Source organism: Pelodiscus sinensis, chromosome 1, assembly GCF_049634645.1.
Source record: "Pelodiscus sinensis isolate JC-2024 chromosome 1, ASM4963464v1, whole genome shotgun sequence".
In the NCBI taxonomy this organism is placed as follows: Eukaryota; Metazoa; Chordata; order Testudines; family Trionychidae; genus Pelodiscus; species Pelodiscus sinensis.
Window position 1 is genome coordinate 325,186,888 of NC_134711.1, and position 13,195 is coordinate 325,200,082.

A 13,195-nucleotide genomic window follows, 5' to 3' on the forward strand; every position below is an offset into this window, starting at 1 on the left:
GGCCCACCTGTCTTGATTCTCATCCTTCCCGAGACCACACCACCTCGAAACATGGCTGATGAACCTTGCCTCCAGCAGCCTTTTCAGTGGGAGCAGGGCCATTGCCGGGGGGCAGGAAACCTGGGGTAACCCCCCCCCCCCAGTGCTCCACATGTGGAACCCAGGGTAACCCCCCTGTCATAGGCCCCATCCCTTCTCCACCCCTTCCCCAAGCCCTGCCCACACCCTGCTGCTGCGCCACCCCCAAGCACCGTGAGCTGGGGCATTATAGGACCTGACACAGGGTGGCAGCAGGGGTCCTTCCCTTGCCCCCCACCCTGCACTCACTGCAGCAGGAGTGCAGCCAGCCAGGAGAGGGTAGTGTGGTGGGGCAGAGCAGGCTGGTGAGCTGCTCCAGCTCCTGCCTTGGTGAGTGCAGGAGGGGGAGGTGACCCCTGCTGCCATGCCCTGCCAGGCCCAGTAATCCTCCGGGTCCCTCCCATCCATAGGATAGTTGAGGCAGCCACCACAGCGGGGACCTCCAAAAGGCTGGGACTGTGGGCAGCCGCCCCGAATCATCCTATGGACAGGACAGCCCTGCATGGGAGGGAGTGCCAAACCCCCTTGCCCCTGGACCTCAGGATCAGGCCAGGCTCGTGGGAGCTGCCCGTGGGAGAAAACCAGGAGTTTAGATGCAGCCTTGGAGGCTACAAATGTGAGGAATGAGCATGAATGGCCAGGGTTAGGGTTAGGGTTAGGGTTGTCTTTTGGGGCAAGGCCAGGTCAGGGCAGACACAGGCTAGAACAGATCACCAGCTGATGAAACAGCTGAACCCTGGGCCAGACATTCTAGGGCTCCTGAATCTGCTGCAAGCCACAGAGCAAGGAGCAAGCCTAGTCCAAAAAGGGCCCAGTAGGGGGGATGGCTGTTGTAACCCTCTGCCGGGGCTGGGTCAGATGTCTGAGCAGGAGATGAAACACAGAGGCTACGTCTACACTGGCATGAATTTCCGAAAATGCTTTTAACGGAAAAGTTTTCCGTTAAAAGCATTTTCAGAAAAGAGCGTCTAGATTGGCAGGATGCTTTTCCGCAAAAGCACTTTTTGCGGAAAAGCGTCCGTGGCCAATCTAGACGCGCTTTTCCGCAAAAAAGCCCCGATTGCCATTTTCGCGATCGGGGCTTTTTTGCGGAAAACAGTACTGTGCTGTCAACACTGGCCCTTTTGGGCAAAAGACTTTCGGAAAAAGACTTTTGCCCGAACGGGAGCAGCATAGTTTTTCTGGAAAAGCACTGATGATTTTACATGAGATCGTCAGTGCTTTTCCGGAAATTCAAGTGGCTGAATTTAGGGTCCTAACGGGACCATGCTCCCTGCCTCCCACAGGCACTCAGAGTTCTGTGCACCTGATGGAAACTGGTACTTTACAGGTAACCAGCACTGGTTACAATTAAGCCTCCTTCACCTGGTTGGTTGGAAGGGCTCACACCTGTGGCTGGAGAAGGGGCTGGACTATTTAACCTGACTCCAGGAGTCTACCAGCTGAAGGAAGGGTTTTGTTCTACCCAATTGAGTTTAAGTGGTTCCTCCTGGTGTAAGTGCTTAGCTCTGTGTCTGGAGGGGAGTGAATTACCTTCTAGCAGTGTGAGTGGTGTCTGCCTTGCTGTGCTAGGCATGCAGGTAGCATTCTGGTAGGGAAAGCCTCTGAGAGATACTGCAGTAGTGGGTGCTACTATGTGGTTTGTGTTACAGGATACAACTTGAAGGTGGAGGAACCTGCTTGGGGGGGGGGACTCTAATGAGGAGATCAAGGAAGGGATGTTATAATCCAGTAATGCAGGACCTCTTGTCAGTTTCCACCTTCTAGGGCTGTGGTTCTCAACAGGTGGTCTATGGTGACTTTTTTTGGTGGTCCACAGGAACATTGTCCAAAGTCACATGGTGTGACTATCATAGAGAAATTTTGGGCTAGTGTGACTGGGAGTTACCTGAATCTGTCAGCACATGCAGCCTAAAAAAGGTCCATGACCATTTTTTGATTGGTCTGTGGCCTGAAATGAGTTGAGAACCACTGTTCTAGGGGCTGTTGTAGTCTTGTGGGGGAAGAAGAGTCCAGTGACCTGAAACGACTCTGTCTGGTGGCTGATAGCAGGTCTGTGTGCAGCTGAGTTCACACCTGGGGTCTGGGCAGCCCCAGGCTATGCTAGTGTGTCACTGACTGCTCTGTTCCCCCTGCTCCAGCTGGCTAGTACTCACCAGAGCAGGTAGCCAGCAAGCAGTAATCTGGCAGGAAGAACATGGAGCTCAGGTAGGGGGAGGAACTACAAACTAAGGGGTGTCTAATGCCATGCTCTGGTGCTGGCTGGCCAGGTGCAAATTCCAGGGTAGTTGCTGTGACTCCTTGGCTACAGCCCAGAGGAAGTGATTGGCAGCCAGTGTCTGGCTCTGTATGCCTGGCTAATGCAAAGGGTGCAGCATAGGAGCACCCATGGGTAGCAGGAGAGGACCTGGCAGCTGGGGTGGGAACATGGGCGCTCCTCTCAGAGCACCTAGCTAGTGTTCCATGGCGAATTGGCCGAGCGGGGGGTCGGGTTTGGAGAGGTGCTGGGGCCAGGGTAGATGCTCAGAGTGGAAGAGCTGCTAGTAGATCAGGTGGCTTGGTGGCCTCTCTCCTGGCTCTGCAGAGCAGCAGATGCTGTTGCCTGGGCATGCTCAGAGCTGCACACGAGCGGTGCCCATTCTAACGAAGGCAGCCAGGTCCCCTCTTCCACGCTCACCTCTCTCTGCAGGGAGATGGCGGTGCTGGGGGTCGTGCTGGGGCTGCTGGTGGCCTGCATAGCTGTTGCTGCGAAGGAATCGGTGCTGAACATGTGCATGGATGCCAAGCACCACAAAACCCAGCCGGGCCCGGAGGGGGCGCTGCATGGACAGGTACAGTCCTGTCCTATTGACACGTGTCAGTCTGATCCCTACTGTCATGAGTTGAGGGACAAATGATTGAGTCACCTGGTCTTGCCTTGCCTTCCCAGCAGGCCTGTCCCTTCCTCTGGGGCCTCTGAGGGTGCAGGGGGCTGGAGGGAAGGGAAGGATTGGGTCTGCTCTCCTCTGCTCTAGCAGGCTGAGGCAGGGTCATGGTGTCAGCATCCTGGGGCTCGAAACAAAACCCATCTCTGTCACAGCAACCCAATAAGCCCAGGCCAACTGTGACCCTTGGTAGAGGTACCCAAGGGATGACCCTGTCCCTGTAGGGTTGGCTGGTTTGAAGGTGGGTTGGGGCTCTGAGTCCCAAGAGATCTCAGCCCGGTTAGGACCGTGGCAACAGGTACGTCCTTACGAACACAGTCAAAGCTCTTCTCCAGCCTGTTGGGCAATGGGGGCTGCTGGCTAGTCATGGCCACTAGAGGCCAGTGAGGCTGTTGTGCCCACAGCATCCTGCTTTGCGTCCCCCGTCCCTCCCCGGCCCTGAATCCCCTGTGGACCTGTCTCTTTGTTCAGTGCACCCCGTGGAAAGACAACGCCTGCTGCACGGCCCAGACCAGCACAGAGGCCCACAAGGACCAGTCCTACCTGTACAGCTTCAACTGGCACCACTGCGGAGTGATGCCCGAGAAGTGCCGGCAGCACTTCATCCAGGACACGTGTCTGTACGAGTGCTCGCCCAACCTGGGGCCCTGGATCCACCAGGTCAGGGGCAGGGGCTGGGTGGGGGAGAGCCCTGACTTGCTGGGCTGCTCACGGCTCCCTCTTGCAACAGGGCCCAGCAGTTTGCTCCTTCAGCTTGAGCACTTGGGCCTGGTGCTCTTGCAGCTGTAGGCGCTAAGTTCAATTCCCTGGTGGCAGCCTGTGTCCAGCCAGGGCCCGTGACTTGTGGGTGGGACAGGCCCTCAGAGGGCTCAGAGCTTGGGAAGCTGCACTGAGGAACAGCTCCTTCCTCTCCCTCCCCAGACAGCACCCTTGGCTCCTGCCCCCCTGCTGTCTGGAGCCCCGCAGCAATGCAGAGCTCTGCTGAGCACACCCGCAGGGCTGGGGTGTCTGGGGCTGCCGCTGCCCTAGTGTGAGGTGGGGTGTCTAGCAGGGGATAGCTAAGGGCGCAGATGCTGCTCCTGACCAGAGCTGTACAATACACCCAACCAGGGGCAGCCTGTCCATATAGATGAACTAAGTTAAATGGGGTGCCAAATGGTGGTGCTATATCATTGCAGGGTTTGGGGGGGGGGGGGGACTGACTGCGTGGTTTGCCTAGGGCGCCAGTTGCTGGCAGCTAGTCTAGGGCCACCCCTGCACCTATGGTTGCCAGGTGTCCGGTACCCTACCGGATAGTCCGGTATTTGAGCTCTCTGCCCAATAAAAAAAAATCAGAATACTGGGCATGTGCAGTGTCTACTGTATCTGATTTTTTTTCCAGCTGGGCACTGGACGGAAGCCTGACATGGGCCACCCCCGCCCCCGCCAGGCTTCTGCACCAGGGTTCTGGGAGGCCCAGCTGGGAGGCAGGGCCACAATCGCTGCTGGGTGCCTCTGGTCGTGTCAGAAGCCTGGCAGGGGGAGGGGAGCCCAGGATCTCTTGGGAGACCATCTGGCAACCCTACCTGTGCCCAACAGCTCTTCCTTGAGCAGCCTGCATGGGTGGCCTGTTGCTCAGGGGTGCCGGGAGGCTGGGGCCTGGACCTGGCCCTGCTGGGACTCGCAGTGGCACTAGATGGGGATGGGGGGGGGGGGGGAATGGAAATGTCTGTCACTCCCATATGCTGCTCCTGATGTCCCAGCCTCATGCTCACAGGCGGGCAGCAGCTGGCGCCGGCAGAGGATCCTCCACGTGCCGCTGTGCAAGGAGGACTGCGAGCAGTGGTGGGAGGACTGCAAGGACGCCCGCACCTGCAAGGAGAACTGGCACAAGAGTTGGAACTGGACTGCAGGTCAGTGAGGGGAGTGGGTGGGAATGCCCCTTCTGCCCTACCCCATTGGCCCAGGCCCTCTGCACAGCTTCCAGGGACATCTTCAGTGGGGCCCATGATGGTGCCGAGGCCAGGAAATAGACAGCGGTTTTCAGGTATTTAAAAGGGCGTCACAAGGAGGAGGGAGGGAAAAAAATTGTTCTCCTTGGCCTTTGAGGATAGAAGCAGCAGCAATGGGCTTAAACTGCAGCAAGGGAGGTTTAGGTTGGACATTAGAAGAAACTTCCTACCTGTCAGGGGGGTTAAACACTGGAATAAGTTCCCTAGAGAGGTTGTGGACTCTCCATCGCTGGAGAGATTTAAGAGCAGGTGACATAAATGTCTATCAGGGATGGATGGTCTAGGAAGTGCTGGGTCCGGCCGTTAGGGCAGGGGATGGGATGCAGGGATCACAGGAGGGCACAGCAGCAGAGTCCCAGGGTAGAGCCAGAGTATAAAATGGGTCTCCCCTAGTGATGTGCAGAAGGCTCTGGCTGGGAGAGCTGCACAATGAGATCCCACTGATGGCCCGTGTAGCTTAAGCAGGCCGAGGGGTGAATGGGGCTCAGTCCCTGCTACTGAGTGAAGGGGGCAGCCCCCAGGCTGACCTCTCTCTCTCTCTCTCCAAATGTTCAGGAGGCCAGACCGCAAGCCAAAGGCATGGCCACAACTGGTCCTGCCCCTTTGCCAGGGGTCAGCCTGGACTCTTGTGGGTCCCAGCTCTAGGATTCTAAAGATGCAGGCTGCAGAACAGACATTCCTGCCCCCCCCTGCAAAGCTGTTCTTGAGTTGTGCAGCGTGCCTGCTCTCGCATAAGGGGCCATTCGACTGCCAGCATGGCTTCATGAGTTACTATCCCCTCCACTTGTCTCTAGGGCCCCACCCACCAGCCTAACGGTGCCTTGGCTTGATGGCTGGCTGCGCTCTGCCCCAGGCCCTAGACACGGATAGCATTTTGCCCCTCACAAGCTCTATTTGCTAGTGCCAAGGCTGAAGGCAGCTTTGCTGCACTCCAGGGGACCCTTATGTGTGAACAGAGCTGAGTTACAGTATTGCAGGGCTGTGAGTGTATGTCCTGTACAGATGCATTCATGACTAGGGGGTGCACAGTATTGTCATAGTGAGTACTGGGCCTTGCCAGTATATGTTGGTGAACCCTGCTCTGTTTGACACCCTGTGCCCTTGGCCAAGTGGTTCAGTCTCTGTACCTCCATTGCTCAGCTGTGCCATGGGGGGGAACAGCCCTGCCCTCCAGGGTTGTGGGAATACATACAGCACAGGCCTGGGATGATAGAAGCCTAGAAGGCTCAGGCTGCATTGCAGGGCTCCCTGCCTAGCAGGTTCCTTATCCTTACTAGCCTCCATCTGTTGGTGCAGCCAGGGGTCAATCCAGGCTGTGAGGGGTGTGGCTACAGCCCTTGCACTTCACCTGGCTGGGGAGAAGTTTCTCCCACAGCCGGCTGGGCTGTTGCCAGCTCAGGCAGTATCCTGGCACCAGCAGGTGCTCGGCATCCAGACATGGGGAAGCTTTGCTAGATGGCATCCAGCCACAGCTTGCTCACTGCCACCCTCTCTTCTCCTCCTGCAGGGACCAACCGCTGCCCCCGCAGCTCCAGGTGTCGGCCGTTCTGGTCCGTCTTCCCCCGGCCGGCCGACCTGTGCGAGAAGATCTGGTCCAACTCCTACAAATACACCCAGGAGCACCGGGGTGGTGGACGCTGCATCCAGATGTGGTTCGACCCGGCCCACGGGAACCCCAACGTGGCCGTGGCCAAGTACTATGCCCAGAATGGGGCAGACACCTCTCCTGTTCTGTGGGCTCTGCTGCTGCCGCCTGCTCTCCTGGCCCTGCTCTGAGCGGCTGGCCAGTACTGGCAGCCCCACTGGTCAATAAGGGAAGTTTTCTGCTCTGGGCATAGGGTGGGTTCTGGCTAGCAGGTCCAGGCTGCTGTCTGGCCATCGCTCTCATTGCTGAGACAGTAGAACCCACTTACTCCTTCCTCCACAGGCCCCCCCCCCCCCCCCCCGCTCGCGCACACACTGTCTGGGCTTCCATGCCATGCACCTCCTGCCGGCTGGAGCTGCCCTCTGTGTCCCTGCAGAACTGGGTTCTGCAATGGGCAGTGATCCCATGATGGCATGTTTACAGTTGGGTTCCAGGGCAAGACCCCCACTAATTATGGTGCCTTCAACTTGGCTTTTAGGGGGACTGGAGCCCATATGTCAACATGCAGCTGCTCCAGCCTTTGTGGTGAGGCAATAGAACCCACTTAGTCCCCTCTTACCTGCTGGGAATGTTATCCTTCTCCCCCCCCCCCCCCCGATCTTATTGTCTCTACTCCTGCCATACTCCCCTCTTCCAGAGGGCTCTGTGGGGAGAGGCCCACCCTGGGCACTGAGCTCTATAACATACAGTCATGGCTCATTCTCCTGGTGCCGATGGTTGCTGGGATGCCCCTGGCCATTCTCTCCAGCACTATGCCTGGGCTGCTGTCATGCCTTCATACACTTGTGCCCCCGGCTGCAGGTGCAGACTGAGATCTCCCAGGTGCTGTATGAAAATTTGGCAAAATAAATGGTCCTGTCTCTGCTCTGTGTGTCTGCTCCTTGCTAGAACTGGGCACAGCCAACTGTCCTTAACTGCCGGGAGCCCCAGTGGGGCAAAGTTACCCACCTGGGGTAGGAGCAGGTCTTGGGCAATTTGCTCTGTGGGGCTGTGATGGGTAGGAGAGCTGACCAGCCCTTGGTGACTAAAGGGTTAAACTCAGGTAGCTAATGGTGCTGGAAGGAAGCCAGAAAAGACTGTTGAAACTTCTATTGACTAGAAATACCTGCCACCTGTTCTGTGTGTGAATTGCGAGCTAGGGGAATTAACCCAGCCAGGACTACCCTGCCTACAAGGCATAGTAGATGTGGAAATGGACTGGACCTTGAAGTGTCTTGAGTAAATAGGGGGGGGAAATGTATATGTGGTCACAATCAGGTCAAGGCTGTTCCCCACTCAGGCACTTCATGTGTAGAAGGGTGGGGGGGCCTGTAAGAAACCTTAAATCCCTTGCCTCTATAGGCTTCTGCTTGCTTTTGAATGTCTTCCAGAGGGGGTACTCCCCAAGTTCTTCCCTCAAGCTCTCTTGTGGTGAAAAACAAACAGTAATCTCAGATAGCTGACCTCTTAGGCATGCATACACAGACCTCCTGGTACTTTCCAGGACACACATCATTGCCTTAATAAAATATTTGTAACAAAGATACTTAATAAAACATACTTGGTTGCTATACATTAGAGAAACAAAATGAAACGTAGCTCTGGGTACAACTTAGATATAGTGAATTGGGGGGATGCACGTGGACTTGGCGCAGAAGCTAGGGCTGTCAGGTATTGACCCAGACAATCTGGTATTTTTGCCTCCTGGACAGTGTAAAAAAAAAAACAAAAAAAAAAACAGAAAATACCAGACACTGAGAATGTCCAGTATTTTCTGGGTGGGTGGTGGTCCTGCCCCCCTGGGCCAGGAGGTGAAAATCCCAGGTGCTTACCACATTCTGCAGGGGCGCTGTCTGGCATGGAGACAAGATGGCTGCCGTCAGCCTGTTAAGGCCAAAAAAGCCTCAAAAGCATTTCTTAAAAGGGCCTCACTTGGTTTTGGGGTGTGTTGGGTTTTTTTTGTGTTTGTTTTTGTTTTGGTTTTTTTGTTTGTTTAGCTATTGGTGGGTTTTTTCCCCCTCAACAGCTCTAGTCTCCCCCTTTTTTATTTTCCCTGGTTGGGGTGTTTTTTTGGGGGGAGAGTGGTTCAATATTTTTGGTTAAACCATCTGGCAACCCTACGAAAATAACTTGATTAGGGATGTTAAATTTCAATTAATCAGCTAATTGAGTAGTCGATGAGGGGACACTCGCTGTCCTTGCTGTGTCTCTGCCTTTGAAATGAAATGTAGCAAGAGTCACCCATGGCTTTTACTGCAGAGGCCACATGGGGACTGCTTTGCCCCCCACTCAGGCCAGGGCCCAATTGCTGTGCCTCTGCCTCCCCTGGCTGTTCCTGCACCATAGAGATGATGCTGAGGGGAACTGGCTTTAAGCCAACTCTCTCTTCCCCCTTCTCCCTTTCCCTGCTTGCTGCCTCTGATATAGAGGCAGCAAGGGTGAGGGGGAAACGTGAGTAGTCGACTCAACTACCCGATAGGCCAGGGGTGTGCAATAATTTTTGAAGGGGTCCACTTCACAAATTTGGCGAGTGGCTGTAGGCCAACTTGGAAGGGGCAGGGTTGCGAGTTGCCCTACCAAGAGCTTTGCTTGGCCTGGGGTCCCTGCTCCCGGACTTCTGGCCAAGGAAGGGAGCTGGAGCACATGGGGGGGGTGGGCTAGCCTCCTTCCAGAGGTGTCTGGGGTGGAGGCTAAGAATGCACACAGCCCGGCTGGCAGCTCCCGGCCCCGCTGCTAACCTGTTGCCTGGCAGCTACCAGCAGATACAAGAATAGAAGCAGTTGAACGGGCTCGTGCCTCCGGGGCAGCTCCCAGACAACAGGCCAGTGGGAGCAAGAGCTGCGAGCCCTTCCAATTGCTTCTGTTTAAAGGGCTTACACCTGCTTTCATATTTCCTGCAGCTCCTGGCAACCAGTTGCCCGACAGGCGCGGGGAAGGCGCCAGCCCTTTAAATAGAAGCCGTCAGTTAAAAGGGCTGGTCACTCCAGTGCTGTTAGCGTGTTGCTAGGGAGCCAGTGACTCGTGAGCCCTTTCAAGTGTTTCTATTAGAAGGGCTCGCTCGTCTCCGGCTCCCAGGCAACGTGCTAGGGGGTGGGGTCTGGAAGTGCCTCGTGGGCCAGATCAAAGCCGTAAGTGGGCCGGATCTGGCCCGCTGGGGGGCTTCTGCCCACCCCTGCGATAAGCCTTATTGATTACTCTTTTACATCCCTACACCTGATTGAGACTAACTATACGTTTTTCCTTATTTACTCCTGACACACTTCAAGGTCCAGTCTGTTTCCACATCCACTGTTCCTTGTAGGCCTGGTAGTCCTGCCTGGATACATTCATCTTGTTCCCCCCCCAGCTCCTAGCTTAAAATTCATACAAAGAGAACAGCAGGCAGCAAGGGGGCGGGAGCATGGAAATCTATTGATTTATCTATTCCATTTAAATTTCAACAATCTTTCCCATTGGCTTCCTGTCAACACCTCCCGGCTACCTGAATTTAACCCGTTAGTCACCTAGGTTGTGTCTAGACTACATCCCTTTTCTTGAAAAAGGGATGTAAATTAAAAACAGGACTATGTAGCACTTTAAAGACTAACAAGATGGTTTATTAGATGATGAGCTTTCGTGGGCCAGACCCACTTCCTCAGATCAAATAGGGGAAGAAAATTGTCACAACCATATATACCAAAGGATACAATTAAAAAAATGAACACATAGTGCTACATAGTCTGGTGTAGCTGAAACAAAAAACAGGACTAACACGGCTACATTTCTATCACTATTCTGGATGTAAATTAGACACTTTGAAATTGCAGATGAAGTGGGATTTAAATTTCCTGTGCTTTATTTGCTCTGGGAAGACCTTGTGTCGGTTTGTTGTCGTAGGGCCACTCTGGAGAGACCCTGTGCAGGTTTGTTGTTGTAAAGTTGCTCTGGGAAGCCCCACACTGGTTTGTTGTTGTTGGGACACTCTGGGGAGGCCCTGTGCGCGTTTGTTATTGTAGGGTTGCTTTGGAAAGCCCCTCAGAGGCCATCTGTAGCCTGGCCGCTGCCTCGCTCGCTCACAGGCCAGAGCTGGCCTCTGAAACACTCCGTGTGGCTCCCCCATCGGCCTGGGGATTCGCTCGACTGCTTCCTGCAGCTAGTGAAATTCGGCCTTCCTCTTTCGCCCAGGCCTTCATTTACATGCTGCAAGGCTGCAACCCTGGCTCCTCCGATGGGGACATGGCTAGAAGGCAGGAAGCAAAACCAGCAGGGCCCGTAGGAGGCCTCAGATCCCTTTGCCACCAAGCCCCCCTGCGACACAGTGTCTGGTAGGGCTGGGCAGTGCCCTGCAGGGATGGACTGACCCCCAGAAACTTAGACCCTTCCCACTTACACTAGCATCTCAGCCACGCATGGAGACCCCACAGCTCTGCCTACCTGGCCCTGTGCTGGGCACTGGAAGCATTTCAGAGACTGTTGCCATGGAGAGCCTGAACTTTAATCCCTAGTAGCCTACATTTGGCCTCCAGGCCCTCTCCCCTACCTTCCCTGTTGTCACTGGGGCCCACATGTACCATGCGTGCTCCCCCCCCCCCCCCCCCCCATCTCCCTGCTGTAATTGTTAGAGTTGCCAAGTGTCCAGTTTTGAACCAGACAGTCCCGTATTTGAGCTTTCTGTTTGGGAAAGAAATTGAGAAAATAGAAATGTCTGGTATTTTCTAAATAAGATGTCATGTCGATTGTGATGTCATGTCAGGTGTGTCCAGTTATTTTTGTTGAAACCATCTGGCAACCCTATTTGTCATGCTGTCCCCAAAAAGTTTGACAGCACACCAGAGTGCCCTGGGCAGGACTCTGGGGGCACGGGGAGCTGCAGCACATCTTAGGATGCAGGATTTGACATCCCAAGAGGCACTAGATAGGGCAGTGGTGCCCAAACTTTCCTGACCTTACCACTAGTGGAATCCCTCTCTGCCCCCTCCACTGCTGCTGCACAGTTGGCTCAGCAGAGGAGCTAAGGGCAGTAGCATGATTGGAGGGCAGGCCCGTGGCCCATGCCACACAGGCAACCCTTATGGATCTGAATCTGTGACCTATTTGATTAGAACAGGTCACTGAAGAAGGCAGGTGCTGCCTTTACCCAACGGTTTGTTTACACAGTGGCTGGCAGTGGGGTAATTTGCCTATGGCAAGTCTGTGGATTTAGCATTGTGCATGGGTAACCACCCCCAGGCAGATCTGAACCTAGGCTCTCTGGAGTTTAGCGTAGGAACCTCTACAGCTTGCGCTATAAAGCCAGCTGCTTCTCAGCTTAGGCTGTAGAGCTCCCTTGTTCTTATCTCTCGCTATACATGGTCTAAGTGCCACTACATGGGACAGTGAACCACACTAGCGCTATGCCTACTAGGATTGCCAGATGGTTGAAACAAAAATACTGAACCACTTGCCCCCCCAAAAAACTCCACAGAGATAAAATTCTGTTGAAGGAAAAAAAGGGGTGGGGGGGGGGGCAAAAGAGACCAAAGTTGTTGAGCCAAAAAAAAAAAAAAAGCAAGACCATTTTCTGCTGGCAGCCTTGCAGAACCAGGTAAGCATGGGAGGGCTGGGGGTGTTGGGAGCTGGGGGGGGAGGCAAGTTGCTTTTCAGTTTAAATCTCTGTAGTAATCACGGGGATAGGAGCACTGCTAGGGTTACCAGGTAGTCATTAAAAAATAAATACCAGACACACTTCATGGGAGGAGGGGAGGGGGAAGGACCGGCCGGGAGGGGAGTGGTGCTGGCTGGGATGGGGGGGGCAGGAAACAGAGCTAACGGGGGGCAACAGGGCTGGCTGAGGGAGATGGGGGGGCCAATGGGAAGCAGGGCTGGTCGGTGGGGAGGGGAGAGGTTTGGGCAGAACGGGGCTGGCCGCGGGATATGGGAGAAGGGCGGCTGGTGGGGGTGGAGCTGGCTGGAGGAGTCCAGGAGGAGGGGAGACCTGGCCGCTGGAAGCAGGGCTGGCCAGGGAAGATCCGGAGCAGGAACCGGCCAGCAGGACGCAGAGCTGGTGGAGGGAGCAGGGGAGCAAATCAGCCAGTGGGGAGCAGAACCGACCCAGGCTGTGCAGATCTCAGGGCACTCCCATCCCATGTAAGTCAGTCTGGCAGCAGCTCCACCACGTGCTTGACCAGCGCGCAGGAGCATGGAACAGGCTGCCCCTCCTCCTCACATGCAACCATGGCTCCCAGCGCCAATCGCGCCCCACCTCTCAGTCACTTCCCCCCGCCCGCGCCAGGCTTCCATCTGGCGCCCAGCCGGAAAACCAGGAAATACCAGACATTGCATATGTCCGGTATTTTCTAGATTTTTCCTGAAAACCGGACACTTGGCAACACTACGACTATTTTTTTCGGAAGAGGAAATGCAAATGAAGTGCTCATTTGCAAATCTCATGCTCTCCTTTGTGTATTCTCTTCCGATCCTTTTTGCGGAAGAGATTTTTGTGAAAAAAACCGCAGTGTAGACATAGGGTGGTCAGGTGTCCGGTATTGAACCGGACAGTCCAGTATTTTTGCTTCCTGTCTGGTAAAAAAATCCAGTAAATACCAGACACCTAAAATGTC

At 55.0% G+C, this 13,195-nt stretch overlaps 2 protein-coding genes across 6 annotated transcripts in view; one reads left to right on the forward strand and one right to left on the reverse strand.

Annotated features, from left to right (window-relative positions):
- LOC102448282 (folate receptor alpha) overlaps positions 1 to 13,195 on the reverse strand; it is a 55,675-nt gene that overhangs the window by 8,720 nt on the left and 33,760 nt on the right. The gene's annotated exons all lie outside the window — the stretch shown is intronic.
- LOC102448517 (folate receptor alpha-like) lies at positions 1,475 to 7,503 on the forward strand. 5 transcript variants are annotated; one of them, XM_075919640.1, is made up of 5 exons: positions 1,475 to 1,572; positions 2,768 to 2,909; positions 3,474 to 3,662; positions 4,759 to 4,894; positions 6,501 to 7,503. In XM_075919640.1, the coding sequence occupies exons 2-5, from the start codon at positions 2,772 to 2,774 to the stop codon at positions 6,767 to 6,769; spliced, it is 732 nt and encodes a 243-aa protein (XP_075775755.1). In that variant the 5' UTR covers positions 1,475 to 1,572; positions 2,768 to 2,771; the 3' UTR covers positions 6,770 to 7,503. The 5 variants fall into 5 exon arrangements, with proteins under 5 accessions (XP_075775755.1, XP_075775753.1, XP_075775754.1 ...); XM_075919638.1 differs by having other exon boundaries at positions 1,488 to 1,622; XM_075919639.1 differs by having other exon boundaries at positions 1,523 to 1,658.